The 13,921-nt window shown below is 55.7% G+C and overlaps 1 protein-coding gene and 1 pseudogene across 1 annotated transcript; both read left to right on the top strand.

The window, feature by feature from the left end:
- The first annotated feature begins 121 nt into the window (after nucleotides 1-121).
- Nucleotides 122-4,667, top strand: PSME3 (proteasome activator subunit 3). Its single transcript, NM_001245338.2, has 11 exons — nucleotides 122-230; nucleotides 712-744; nucleotides 1,063-1,125; nucleotides 1,555-1,659; nucleotides 1,962-2,010; nucleotides 2,605-2,717; nucleotides 3,186-3,254; nucleotides 3,458-3,525; nucleotides 3,680-3,734; nucleotides 3,920-4,006; nucleotides 4,455-4,667. Exons 1-11 carry the CDS (start codon nucleotides 189-191, stop codon nucleotides 4,533-4,535), a joined length of 765 nt encoding a protein of 254 aa, NP_001232267.1. The 5' UTR covers nucleotides 122-188; the 3' UTR covers nucleotides 4,536-4,667.
- A 4,016-nt stretch (nucleotides 4,668-8,683) lies between these two features.
- LOC105758909 (amine oxidase [copper-containing] 3 pseudogene) lies at nucleotides 8,684-12,214 on the top strand (annotated as a pseudogene).
- Nucleotides 12,215-13,921: the final 1,707 nt, after the last annotated feature.

Here is a 13,921-nt window from a genome sequence, read left to right as displayed (position 1 = left end):
GCCGCGCGGGGCCGCCCGCGCCGCTGCCGCGTCCCCGCCCCGGGCGGCGCTCAGCTGCCAGGACCCGGCGGCGCGTGCGCGGCACGCGGGCGGCGGGCGCGCGCGCGCGGCATTGGCGGGCGCGCGGCGTGAGGTCATTTCCGGTGCGGGCCCCGGGGAAGCGGAGCGGCCCCGAGACCGGACCCGCCATGGCCTCGCTGCTCAAGGTGGACCCGGAGGTGAAGCTCAAGGTGCGCCCGCCCCGCCCCGCTCCGGCCCCGCTCCGGCCCCGCTCGGCGGCCACCTCCGCCCCGCCGGCCCGCGCCGGGCTCTGCGGGCGCCGGCCCGGGGCGGGGCGGGCTTGGGGCCGCCCCGCGGTGCCTCCCGGCCGTTCCACCGAGCGCGGCCCGCCCGCCCCGACGAGCCCCCGGTGTCTCCACCCCCGCCCGGCCCCGCAGCGCCGGGGGGGCGGGGATGCGGCCGGCGCTGGCTGCGGCCGCCCCCGAGCCCAGCCCGGCACAGCGGGGCCGCCCCGCGGATCGCGGATCGTGCCTCCCGCCGGGGCTGCGCGCTTTCCTGCTCCCCGCGGGGCCCGGAGCCGCTCCGGCAGCTCCCGCTCGGTGTTGGCGGCTCCTCCCGCTCCCCCGGGAGAGCCGGAGCTGTGTGGGAGGGTCGTGCGGGACTCGGCGCTGTGCGAGAGCGACCCTGACCTGTCCCCGTTTCATTCTGCAGGTTGACTCCTTCAGGGAGCGGATCACGAGTGAGGTGAGTGCCACGGGTCGAGCAGCAGAGAGGTTTTTTGGCCTTATCTTTCTGGCACACTCGATTGTGTGTTGAGCCTGCCCTGGAAGCTTTGCAACACCCAGCAACACCCAACTGATGCCCCATCAGTCACCCACTGCAGTGAGACTCCGGAGCCTCGTGGCTTTCTCCTCCCCTGGGCTTTGTTTGGGGTTGGCAGCAGGAAGAACTCGTGTTCTCTCTGTTTCCTGCTTGTGCACAGATGATTTCCCCGGTGTTCTTGCCTGCTGGTGGGAGCCACGTGGCCTTCTTCCACATCACTGTTTGTTCTTTCTTTCATAGGCAGAAGACCTCGTAGCAAACTTTTTCCCAAAGAAGCTGTTAGAACTGGATGGATTCCTTAAGGTAGGGTGTGCCCTGTGCTCTGTATCCTTGTCCACTTTCAGCTTCATTTGAAAGTGTTGTGGCAGATCTCTCCAGGGCTGCTTTCTGTGCATTTCACCTTGGTGCAGAGACACAAGGCAGCAGCTCGTGGCTCACCTGCACTGCAGTGCTGTTGGCTCTGGAGGGGTGCTGCCTTCTGCAGTTTGCTTTGTGTCATCTCTCACGTTTGTTTTCCTCCCCAGTGGGCTGTCCCTGGCAGTGCTGGGCTCTCACAGGGACACCATGGCCTGCCACTCCCGGGTGGGGTGTCCACAGCCTGTTGCCAGACCTTTTATCTTCATTCAGCCTAATTTTGGACAAGATGGAGGCTCGAATCTTTTGTCTTACCGTGTTTGGTATGACAGAATTTATTAGTTCACGACCGAGTAACAAATCTGCTTTACTTTGCAGGAACCCATCCTGAATATTCATGATCTTACTCAGATCCATTCGGACATGAACCTCCCAGTGCCTGACCCAATTCTTCTCACCAACAGCCATGATGGACTGGATGGGGTAAGGTTACTCTCTTGGCTGTGATCCCAGCTTCTGTTCAAACTGCATGGTTTGCTCTGTGCTGGGCTAGGATATTCTTATTTAATAACAGGCCTTGGCCCAGAGGCTTTTAGAGATTGATCTCTCAAGCCTGGGAAGTCTGCTGGAGGTAACACTGCTCTGCAGCTCTTCCTGGGATTTAAGGAAGAGTGCTTAGAAGCCAGGAACATGGCAGGACTCTTAAGTTTTCCTTTTTTTTTTTCCTTTGCAACGCTTCTACAGCTTATGACTAGTTTGTGAGTAAAACATTTTGTATATTTTAGCCAAATATGAAAAAGAGGAAGCTGGAAGACCATGAAGAGACCTTTCAGGGTAAGAATTCCCGAGTCCTTTGTATTGCTGCCTGCCCCCTGAACTGCTGCACTGAGCCTTGGAGATGCAAGTTGTGCAAGCCCCACTTGCCCTGCCCTGCCAGCAGCTGCTGCTCACACAGGCCAGAGCCTGACCTACGGATGTTTTGATGTGGAGGAGTCAGGTTCCAGCTCTTAGAAGCATAATTAGTACTTCTCTGATAGACATAAGTAGTACTTGGCTGGATCTTGGCCTGCTGACAGAGGCAGCTGATCTCCTGGTGGCTCTGTGCAGTTCCTCTCTTTGTCTGGAAGAAGATTCCAGGCTTTGCATTAAGCTGAGACAGAAACTTCTCGTACGGGTGCACCAGGAAAACCCTTTGTGCTCAGCATCCTCGAGCTCTTCAGTCTCATCCTGCTCTGTGTTTTCTCTTTTCCTTCCCTTGTGGTCACTGCGTGTCCCGTGTCCCTTTCCCCTTCCCTACAGGTGGCCATAGCCTGGCTCAGTCCCTTTCTGGCCTTGGTGGGAGATGAGTGAGGCTCAGGGGCCCCTCAGTCCGACCCTGGTGCAGCTGCTCCTGCGAGTCCCTGACGCTGGGGTTTGTCTCTGCCACAGGTACCAAAGTGTTTGTGATGCCCAATGGGATGCTGAAGAGCAACCAGCAGCTGGTGGACATCATTGAGAAAGTGAAACCAGAGATCAGGCTGCTCATTGAGAAGTGCAATACGGTGGGTGTGAGCCGGGAGTAAAGGGGAGGCAGAGGGGTGGTTTTACTCCTGGAGAGGTGGAGCTGTGGAAGGAGCAGGTCCCTCTGTGCTGTAGGTGAGGAAAGGCAGGGCTTTGTCCTGTCTGACAGGGGCTGGGAGGCAGGTGAAGCCTTTGGGGAGCTCCGTGGTTCACCTGAAGGAGAAGGATGTCTGTTATCAGGCCTGAGGCTTTGCTTTGCCCTTCTTTTGCCAAGGCACAGACACCTGCCAGGGTGAGGAGAGCTTTCCATGGGAAGCTGGGCCTGTGCTGGCTTGCTTGGCATCCCAGCCATGTGGGAATGGAAGTGTTACAGGTGCATAAGGGACCTGCAGCAGTTGATGATGAGCTGTGTTGCAAAGGCAGGGTCCTGGGAGCTTTTGTTGGCATTCCTGAGAGAGGTCTTTGTGCAGATGTTGGCATTGGTCAGTGCTGTGATCTCTCCACTGCAGGTCAAAATGTGGGTGCAGCTTCTCATTCCCAGGATAGAGGATGGGAACAACTTTGGTGTTTCTATTCAGGTAAGGCACTTCTCTGTGCTCCAGGGACATGGATCTCTGGGGTTCCTCTGAATCTTTCTGTTCATGGTGTCCAGCAGCTGCAGTCATGGGGTTGGCTTAGATTTTAAAACTCAAACCTGAACTTGATGTGGTGCTGCTGAGACAGTGCTTCCCAAGCCCTGAAGGCCAGCTGCAGCCTAACAGCTTCCTTGTCTCCCCTGCAGGAAGAAACAGTTGCTGAGCTTCGGACTGTGGAGAGCGAGGCAGCATCTTACCTGGACCAGATTTCTAGGTAGGCATGCAAGAGCAGACTTCTTTTTTGGGATCAGCTTGGAAGAAGAATTTGTTAGGGAAGAGTCCCCCAGCTGTTGTTACAAGGCAGCTTGGAACTGAAAATAATCGTGGTGCTGTTTATCTGAGCTTCAATCTCTCTCTTTTCCTGCCAGATACTATATCACAAGAGCAAAGTTGGTTTCCAAGATAGCCAAGTACCCTCATGTGGTAAGTCAGCAGGGACATGGAGATTTGCATGTTGGTGCTGCTGCTGCTTCTTGGGACTCTTTGAGCTGCGTTGTCACTGTCCTTTCTGAGCTGAGGGTCCTGGGGGAAGAGGGGGGATGAGACCAGGACTGGGGCTTTGTGGAGGGCGGGGTGGGAGCTGGGCTGAGCCGTGTGTGCCCCGGCAGGAGGACTATCGCCGCACCGTGACCGAGATCGACGAGAAGGAGTACATTAGCCTGCGCCTCATCATTTCAGAGCTGAGAAATCAATATGTGAGTGCAAACACACAGCTCACACTGTGCTCCTGCTGCTGCTCCTCTTCCCTTTCCCCCTGAGCATGGCCACTCCTGGAGGAGGACTGCCTGCTTCCCACTTCTGCTCCAGTGAAGTGCTCTCCACCATCTCCTAGAGAGGCAGATGTTTCCAGCTGTGTTCACAGGCCCTAGTGCTAAATATTCGTGCCCCCTCTGTGGGAATCTGATCCTAAGCTCTTCATACAGTACAAGCCAGCCCTGGGGTTTCTGAATCAATGTTTTTTGTATTCTCTGTACTGGCTTCTGTAAGGGGTGGCTGAAGGAAGCCTTACCTTAACCAGGTGTGTGGTTGCACACAAGGGGTGAGGGTGGTGCCAAGGGGAGTGGTGCTGCTGTGGGAACCAGTGCTTATGGTGAAAGCTGGATGGCTGGCTTCCTGTCTGAGTCCTGTTCTTCCTTCTTGCAGGTCACTTTGCATGACATGATCCTTAAAAACATTGAGAAGATCAAGAGGCCTCGGAGCAGCAATGCTGAGACCCTCTATTAAGTGTCAACGTTTGAACTTGAGAACTGTTCAGTCAACTAAAGACCGTCATTGCCTTGGTTTGTTACGTGACTATCGAGATGGGAAACTGGCTGGAAATAGTATTGCATTCTTAGTTAAACTTTAAAGAAATTCTTGCCTAGTTTTGTGATTGGTTTTGTTCAGGTCTCAGGAGCTCTCCCTCTTCCTCTAGTCACTGGTAGTAGAGGCCATGCTGCACTGGACGCCCCAGAGGCTGCTGCAGCCAGGCAGGGACATTCCTTCATGCCTTGCTTCCTACCTGAGTGGGAACAACACTATAGACCAAGCCCTTGTCCTGTCCCATCTCTTGTCTGGTGGCTGCACGGGGGTTTCTGGGACAGGGCAAACAGCCCAGCACAAGGGCAGCCTGGCAGTGACACAGCAGGGAAGCTCTGTCCCCACTGCTGGCTGTGGCCAGACCCCTCTGCCACCAGCTCTGCACTGACCAGGGACCCTGCCCCTTGGCAGTTGTGCTCTGGTGCCACTGAGCCATCTGCACTCCCTTTCTGGCTCTCTCCTAGCTCAGCAGAGCCTGCCCCACAGGTCTCTGCCTCGCCACTTCTGTCTGGATCAGTGCAGAGCATGAGGCAAATGCTGGTGCTGCCCTGGCTGTTAGGAGCTCAGGTGGCTTCTGCCATTTGACTAGAGCCATTTTCTTGGCTAAATCCAATGTTCTTTCACATCCCAGTTGCCCCTTCAGCATGGGTTGCTTTGCCTGGGCTGAGGGAAGGGAGGGGCTGGAGATCTGATGCTAAAGTCCTAAAATATCTCTGCATGTGATCAGACTGAGTCCCCCTGTCCCTGGCAGTGCTCCCTGGTGCCTGGGCAGAGCAGGCTGGCTGCCACAGCTGGTGCTTGACGGTGAGGGTGGCTGATACCCACCTGGTACCTTGCAGACCTTGCAGTCTTTCCCCTGCAAAGGGCACACTCCTGTGCCTCGTGACTCCTCTAAGCTGCCAGAACATTTCGTGGTCCATTACAAACCCCTTTGGAAATGACTGGTTGTATTGCGTCAGTTTTTGTGTGTGGCAAGTGGGCCCATAACGCTGCAGGCTTCAACTTTTTCTTATTTATAGTATTTCTACTTAAGTCCCCTAATCAGGGAACGTTAAATCATTTGTTTCAGGAACCTCGCTGTTTCCCAGGTCTCGCTGTTACACCTGTATATTCTTATTGTGCAGTAGCCTTAAGAGTTGTGTTAATCTCATTGTAACAACAGTGACAAATGGAATGAACTTTCTTCCCTTATTTTTTTATTTTACTTTGTTTTTTTTTTTTTTTTTTTCTCTGCTTCCACATCTAAGAGCCATGTTGTCTCTTGCTGGTTTCCCAGGGATTTGCCCAGAGTGTGGCGGGCTGCTGGCCCTTGCTATAGACTCTTTTGTTGTTGTTTGTAGTAAGTCAACTCTTAGTCTTCCCGCTAATAAATATTCAGTAACAAACCAACTGCGTTGAGCTGCTGTCTGGGAGCAGCACTTCCCCTTGTGTTTCTTTGTATTGATTCCTTTTAATTTGTTCAGCTTTCTTTGCGAGATGAACGTATGTAAACTTTTACCATGTCAAGAAATTAAAATAAGGTACTTGGAATTCTTTCAAGGCAGCCCCCTGTGTGTGGTGCTGGGCTCTGAGGCCGTGCAGTTTTAGTGTCCAGTTCTGGCTCTGCCTTTCTCACATTCAGCTACTCCTTCTCTTCATTCTCCTCATTCCTCTTTGTTATAAACTAGTCTGCTGGGTAGGTTGTTTCTGTTCCATCAGCATGCCTCACACTGGCCATGACTTTGCCCATGGGCTTGGGTTTGATGCAATCTGTCCCATCTCAGCCCAGTGTGGGGCTTGGGCTGTCCCAGTTGGAACAGATGTGGTGTTTCTCTGAGCCTGCAGTTGCTCCAGGGTTTCTCTGCCAAGCAGGTGTCACTGTGTCTGTGGGGCACACATCTCTGGCTCCTGACTGCTCCCTGTGTGTGGTACCCAAGGAGAGGCAGCTGCCCTGCTGTCCCCAGCCACAGTGCCCTCTGCTCTTTGGGGATCATCCTGTTCCTGCCTTCCCTGCATGCTGGGACACAGAGGCCTCTCAAGGGACACTCGAGGTTTTCCTGAGTGTCCTGCCCCCAGCTGCAGGGCTGCAGCCCCTCAGAGGCAGGCCCTGCTCCCGGGCCCGGTGCCTGTTTGGGGTTGTGCCTGTCCTGGTCACGCTGCTGCCAGCAGAGCCTGTCCCTGGCCCTGGGAGCAGCTCCTGCAGCCACTTGTGCAGAGCAGTTCCTGCGCTGTGGGAAAGCCCTGCAGGTGCCTGGCCCAGGCAGGGAGGGGGCACTGGGCTGCAAACAGACCTCAGGGCCAAGGCAGCTGGAGCAGAGCCCAAAGGAAGGACTTGCTGGCAGGACTTGGTGTGGTGCAGCATGAGGGGCTCCTCACCACAGTCAGAAAACCTAAATCCCCAGGGAGCCAATGCCAACACTCCCATGGGAGATGGAGCATCCAGGACAATTGTCTTGGCAGGTGTTGGCAGGTTCATCTGTGGGAGCAGAGGAGGGTTTCTTTTCTGGGAGCAGTTTCAGTCTGCAGTCAGGGCTCCGCTTCACCAGTCCTTGAGTCATCCCAGCTTAAGTGCAGGGGAGGAGAAGAATGGCTCAGCAGCTGTGTGCAGGCACAGGCACTGCCAGCAGCACAGCTGGAAAGGAGGAAGGGTCAGGCAGGTCCCACTGTTGTGCTTTGCATAAGCTGACCCCATGAGGTGAGGAGTGGGAGCTCTCTAAAGTCTGGGCTCTGGGGCTTGCTCAGTCCTTGTGTTCAGGAGTGTTGGCAGGGGTTTTCCTCCTGTGCCCTTTCTCCAGCTGTCAGAGTTACTGTCACCGAGTTTCCCCAATCCAGAACCTGTCTGCGTCTGGTTTGGGTTTCAGTAAATTTCAGATGCTATTTTTTCCCACCTCTACCTTTCTGTGTGCGTGGAAAACAGCACTCCCAACTCCCTTGCTATGTTTGGGGAATGTGGGCAATTTAGCAAATACAAGATGGGCAGTGCCTAAAAGCAACCACGTAGCCAAAATAAAACATGGGTAGGATGTGAGTTCTCCATATGGGATGTGGGTCAGTGATGGGCTGATCACACTGGGGCCTGGCATGTGGGAAGCAGTACGTGCACTGGCAGGTCATAAACAAGTTATGCTGCTGTTAGGGAGACGTGCAATTTCTTTAATTCTAGGTTAGCTTTAAGCTGCTGCAGGCTCCTTTTGGAGAGAGTACATGAGCAATCCCATGGTGTGTGTGGCCCCCAAAGATCCCTCATTGCTTTTCATCAGGCAGCTATTGACACAGGTTCTGGCTCTGCAGACTTAGTTAATTACTCTGCTTCCTGGAATTCCTACTGCAAGATGAAGGTGGATTTGGGGCTGTTTTGTTTATTCTGAAACAGAGCTCTAAACCAGAGCTAGAAAAGTCCAGCAGAAACAGACAGTACTAAAAAACCTGGTATCAGACAAGGCCTCCATGGCACAGGCTCTGCAGTGGGGCAGAGGCAGTGCAGAAAGCTGCCATCCTTATCCAGCAGCCCTGGGGTGTGTGCTGCGGTTGGTTTGTCATGGGGATGTCAGTACAGATTAGGGTTTCTCCTTCTTTCCAAGCCCCCAACATGCAGAGAACCAGGAGTGTTCCCACAGTCTATTTCTGGATCTCTCTCAGCCCAGCTGCAGGGTTGAGTTGTGATTTGTGGGGCAGGAAGGCCTGTGGAGTTTTCCTAAACTACTGCTGTGCTGCTTGAAAAGGGCCCTTCTGTAATTGCAGCCTGTGCCGTGGCTTTCAGGAACTGGAGATGCAAACCCAAGGGGCAAAGTCAAACCTGAACGATCTCTTTGTGCTCTTCTCGAAGGAAAGGTCCACGTGAGCTTTGCTGTGCAGCCATGGAGGTTCTGCTGCAGTCTCACCTTGGCTGTGCTGGTGTGTGTGGCAGCAGAAACATTGTCCCATTTCTGGGAGGCAGCAGGCAGGTCCTGGCTGTACCAAACCTGCAGCAGGACAGCAGTGCTGCTGCTCTGTGCTCCAAACCTGCAGCAGGACAGCAGTGCTGCTGCTGTGTGCTCCAAACGTGCACCAGGACAGCAGCAGTGCTGCTGTGTGCTCCAAACCTGCAGCAGGACAGCAGTGCTGCTGCTCTGTGCTCCAAACCTGCACCAGGACAGCAGTGCTGCTGCTCTGTGCTCCAAGTGAAATGAGCACCGTGTTCCAGGCCAAAACCAAAAGGGAATTTTTCTTCCAAGCCTAACCCCAGGTTATCCTTGAAGCCTCGCTGACTTCATGGATTGTAAGACTGACTTAAAAATCAGTGCTGCTTTGCCATGTTTGGGGTTACTCAGAGGCATTTGATTGTGCTGCTGGGAGCTGATGAGAGCAGGTACTTCTGCTGCCTGTGGCTGCTGTGTCCATGCAGCCATGGCTCTGTCTCTGTGCTGTCCCTGCCCATTGCTGTGTCTGTGCTGCAGCGAGCCCCTTTGCTGGCACTGTGACTCTGAGCAGCGAGTGCTGTGGCTCTGAGGCTCTCCTGGCGTGGTGGCAGGCGAGGCAGAGCCAGCCCTGTGTGCTGGCACAGGCCTCACAGCTGCAGCCTGCTCTGAAGAAGGCTCAGGCTGCCAGTGGTGGTGAGGATAATGGAGTGTGTCCCATGGCAACGTGGCCTTTTGCCTCCCAGCGTGGTGTCTGAGCACGGGGGACAGAGAGGGGCTGAGCCCCAGGCAGGGTCTGCTGCACAGGGAGAACCAGGGCTGGTGGGTGCTGTCGCCCATCAGGAAACTGATGCAAGGAGAGGAGAAGAGGAGGGTGAGGTGAGGTGAGGCTGGCAGCAGGAGTGGAAATTTTGGGTTGAATCTCCAGCCTGGTTCTCTTGGATGCCTTGTCCTACTCAGCACCAGCTCCGGGACTGTAGCCAGGGTGGTGCGTCTCGTCTACCCCGAGCATCTGCTGCGTGGCAGGAGGGAGCACCGAGCCCTTCTGGCTGCCTTGCCCTGCCAGTGCCTGTGGGCAGCACTGTGAGGCCAGCAGGGACTGTCCTTGGGCTGGCAGAGAGCAGCTGGGGCTGCCCAGCCTGGGCACTGTGGCTTGGCAGCACTGAGTGGGCACTGCCCTCGGCTGCTGCCAGGTGCAGGTTCGGGGTACTGTCCTTGAGGGAACCTCTTGGAAGCTGCACCTCGGTTTATTTGTGAATTGGAGGCAGAGACAAAGGTTGGATGGATAATCCTGTGGCAGAGCAGTGCTGGGGATCAATTGGCTCACAGCTGTTCTGAGGTGGGAACTAAGAGTTGGTTGTTCACAGTGTGTTGGGGCCTGATTCTCATCCTGAGCTACATCACCATGCCTGCCAAAGTTTTTCTGCTGCGACACAGAAGGATGTGTTTTCAGCAAAGGCTTCCATGTAGAAGACTGAAAAAAATTATATAAGAAGCAACTCCAAGCTTGGAATGGTGTTGCCAAGGAGAATGTTTACAAGGAAGCAGCCTGATAAACAAGGAAAATCGGTGAGTTTAAAGAGGTGGAATTGTACAGTGTGGCAACAATTCCCAGCTTGTCAGAGCGTCACAGTGGTCACGGCCACCTCAGGCTGACTGCAGAATCTCCGTTTTTACAGGCAGCCTCAGGAAAGCAGGCTGGACTGAAAAAGTAACGGAATTATGTGGAACTTGTCTGAGTCACTGACCCTACATCTCCACAAGTTCTTTCAGGGCACTGCCGTGAAGGAGGACAGAAGAGGCTGCAGCTGAGAGGCGAGCTGCCCTTTCTGGTCACCGAGGGTTTCAGATCTCCTCCCCTAGCCTCTCCCAGTCTTTTGTACTTTCTCTGCTAATCCATCCAGTGCAGCATACACTGACAGGGGCAGGAGCTGGAAAGCTGCTCTGAAAGCCTCTGACTACTGCTGGACCAGCCGCAGGCATGAACTTGAAAACCGTGCTCGTCCTCCTTGGTCTGTCCTTAGCCACAATCTTCGCCTTGGTCTGCGTGTTGCTGACCAGAGAAAGGACCCCCAGAAGCTGCCAGCACCTGCCCCCAGAGCAGGAGGACATCGAGGACGGCCAGAGCCTGGTGTTTGCTGACCTGACCCCGGAGGAGATGTCCCAGGTGGTGCGGTACCTGCAGGGACACCTCGGGGTGCCGCTGGTGGACGCCTCCCGTGCCAAACCCTCGGACAACTGCATCGCCTCCGTGGATCTGCAGGTGCCCGCCAAGGCAGAGGTGCTGCGGTTCCTGGACGGCGGCGGGGCTCGTCCCCCCCGGGAGGCTCTGGCTGTGCTGTACTTTGGGAAGCAGCCAGAGCCCAACATCAGCGAGTACGTGGTGGGGCCGCTGCCGGGGCCGGCGTACCACCGAGACGTGACGGTGCACAAGTACGGGGGGAAGGTGCCCTACCACCGCAGACCGACGCTGGCTGTTGAATACAAGCAGATTGGAGGATTTCTGAAGAGCCAAGTGTTTCCCTCGGCTCCAGCTTTCATGCAGCAAGTTATGGAGTATGATGGAACCAATCTTGCAGTTGTGACAGCTGCTCCCCGTGGATTCCAGTCTGGAGATCGGGTGACCTGGTTTGTCCTGTTTCAGAACGTGAGTGGGTTCTTTGTGCACCCGGTGGGGCTGGAGGTGCTGGTGGACCACAGCAGCCTGGACATGTCTCAGTGGGCGGTGAGCAGGGTGTTCTACAACGGGCAGTACTACAGGGACATGGTGCAGCTGGAGAGTGCCTACGTGCAGGGCCGGATCAGCGTGGAGAAGGTGAGGAAGGCGCCGTGGGACGGGGACTTCTCGTCCATGAGGCCCCGAGTGGCTGCGGCGGCGCAGTTCCCGGTGCAGTTTGAGCCGCAGGGTCCCCGCTACAGCGTCAGGAACAACCAGGTGCTGTTCCAGGGCTGGAGCTTTGCCTTTGGCATGAGCGTGAGCACAGGCCTGCGGCTGTTTGACATCCGACACAAGGGGGAGAGGGTTGCCTATGAGATCGGTGTGCAGGAGGCGCTGTCCGTGTACGGCTCCAACTGCCCGGGAGGGATGTCCACGCGCTACATGGACGGCAGCTTCGGGCTGGGCCGCTACGCCTCGCCCCTGGTGCGAGGGCTGGACTGCCCCTACCTGGCCACCTACGTGGACACACACTCTCTGTCTGACAGCCTGAGGCCCAAGAAGAGGAAGGCTTCGCTCTGCATCTTTGAGCAGAACCTGGGCTCCCCTCTGAGGCGCCACTACTCCAACTTGGAGGCGCTCTACTACGGGGGGCTGGTCAACTCCGCTCTGGTCATTCGGTCCATCGTCACCGTGGGCAACTACGACTACGTCTGGGACTTCATCTTCTACCAGAATGGGGCCCTGGAGGGCAAGGTGCAGGCCACGGGCTACCCCAGCTCGTCCTTTCTCCACGGGGATGGCCTGAGATATGGCAATCGGCTTTGGGAGCACACCCTGGGTACCATACACACCCACTTTGTCAACTATAAGGTGGATTTGGATGTCGGAGGTAGGTCTGGATCTTCTTTTAATGTCTGCCATTGTTCTGATAAGCCCCAGAGCTTTGAGGTTGGCCTCCTTGTCCATACAGTCGCTAATAACTGACATCAGAACTCTGCTTCTTTATTCTCCTAACCTCTTCTTGCATTGCAAAATTATTTTTCGCTTTATAAAACAGTCTGTCAAGGTCATTGAGTGGAAAGCAGTGGGAATTTCTGGGAGCTCTGTGTTCAGCTCAGGGAAAGTATGAAAGGTAGCGGCTGGAAAATGTTTGTGTTTCCTTGAGGCCTCCCGTCTGGCACGGTGTGTGTTGCCACAGGCATGGGCAGGCAGACAGGGAGGTGGCCCTGTCTGAGCACAGACAGAGTGAGCTGCTTTCGCAGCGCCTGCTGCTGCTCCTGGCACTCCTTCTCCCTTGGGAAAATCCTCCTTGTGTCTCACTGCCCCATGTAAAGCAGGGCAGCTGTCCTGGTGCTCCGTGGGGCTGAGCCCCTGCAGGTCTCTCCCCTTCTTCTCTTGAGGAAACACTCGGTCACTGGATCCCAAGTTTTGAAGCCATTACAGCGACCCAGGGAGTTCCTGTAGTGAAGTCCCAGTCTGGCACTGGATGTCTGCACAGCGTTACTTGAGCCCAGAGCAGCCCCCCGCTCACAGTGAAGTGCTCCAGCCCCCCTGGAAGTGCAGGGCTGCTCAGCCTCAGGGGCACCTCTGAGTCCCCCGGGAGGCCATGCAGCACCTGCAGTCCGGGGACAGTGGGGCCACACACGGTGCCTGTTATTGAAAACCAACTCTGTAAAAGGCAGAGGGAAAATGTTTTACATCTGCACGGGACCAAAGAGGTCGCTGGTGGGCAGTGGCTACATCTGAACGAGCCCAAAGAGAAACACAGCCCCAGGGATCCTGGCTGTCTCCTGGCTTGTGGAAAGTAACCTCAGAGCTATCCCCAGAGCAAGAATTTGGTCCCAGCATGTGTCCTCCTGCAATACAGGGGTTTGTGTGGCCTTGAAAGGTGCTGCTGCTGTTGTTACGGTCAAAATCGGGGCTGATGGTGGTTCCCTCCTGCAAGCAAGGCTGGAGAATGTGCTAAAACACAGTTCCTGTTTGGGGGCAAGGCCCTTTTCTGTGACTTCAATGCCCCTCTGCTGACAGAGCCTGAGCCCTGAGTGCTGTAAAGCACTCTGGAGCAGAGTTGTGTAAATCTCAGAGTTGTTCCTGTGGTGAGAGGAGAACTGTGCTCAGGCAGGAGGGCTCGGGGCCATGCAGGGGGCTCGGGCAGCTCCCACAGGAGCCGCAGCTCCAGCGCCGGGGCACGGCTGGGCCACAGCCAGAGTGGCTCATTGCCCACACGGGTTCTTGGAGCCTGATCTGAGGCTGCTCTGGGGCTTGCAGGGAAAAGGGGCAATTATTGCCTAGTTGGAAGTGAGAAGGAAAACCTAATTCCTAAATTAACACAAATGCAAACGGAGTAAATGGCAGCAGTGCTGTGGTGGTTCTGGCCCCTCCTGGCTGTGCCTCAGACTCTCCCCAGCAGGAGAGCCCTGATCTCCAAAAATCCACCCTGTTTGGTGGGCCCTGATCTCCAAAAGTCCATCCTTGCTGTCGGTGAGTGTCGCTGCCTTGCGTGGGGCCAGGAGCCATGGGGGAGCCTTGCAGGGGCTGGTGGCCCTGCAGGAGCAGCTGCCTCACAGCATTTCTGTCCAGGGCAGCTTTGTGCAAAGATCACCTCTGCTGGAATGGGACAGGAGTGGTTCAGCAAGTGCTGCCCTTTCTCACCACGGAGCTGCCTCTGGTCTGCCCACAGCCAGAAGCAGGCTGGAGCTGCCAGGTCCCTTCCTTCAGGGCTGGGAAGGTCTTGGAGGCACCAGAGGATGGTGACAGGAAGAACTGGCATGTAGAGA

This window comes from Taeniopygia guttata, chromosome 27, assembly GCF_048771995.1.
Source record: "Taeniopygia guttata chromosome 27, bTaeGut7.mat, whole genome shotgun sequence".
Taxonomy (NCBI): domain Eukaryota; kingdom Metazoa; phylum Chordata; class Aves; order Passeriformes; family Estrildidae; genus Taeniopygia; species Taeniopygia guttata.
Note: the sequence above shows the minus strand (reverse complement) of the source record. Positions and strands in the feature narration are given on the sequence as shown.

What these genes read in the sequence shown, in the direction of transcription:
- PSME3 (NM_001245338.2), top strand. Translation starts at nt 189, where the DNA reads ATGGCCTCGCTGCTCAAGGTGGACCCGGAGGTGAAGCTCAAG. An exon ending in ACCCGGAGGTGAAGCTCAAG is followed by an intron (nt 231 to 711) that starts GTGCGCCCGCCC and finishes TTCATTCTGCAG; the next exon opens with GTTGACTCCTTCAGGGAGCG. An exon ending in GGGAGCGGATCACGAGTGAG is followed by an intron (nt 745 to 1,062) that starts GTGAGTGCCACG and finishes TTTCTTTCATAG; the next exon opens with GCAGAAGACCTCGTAGCAAA.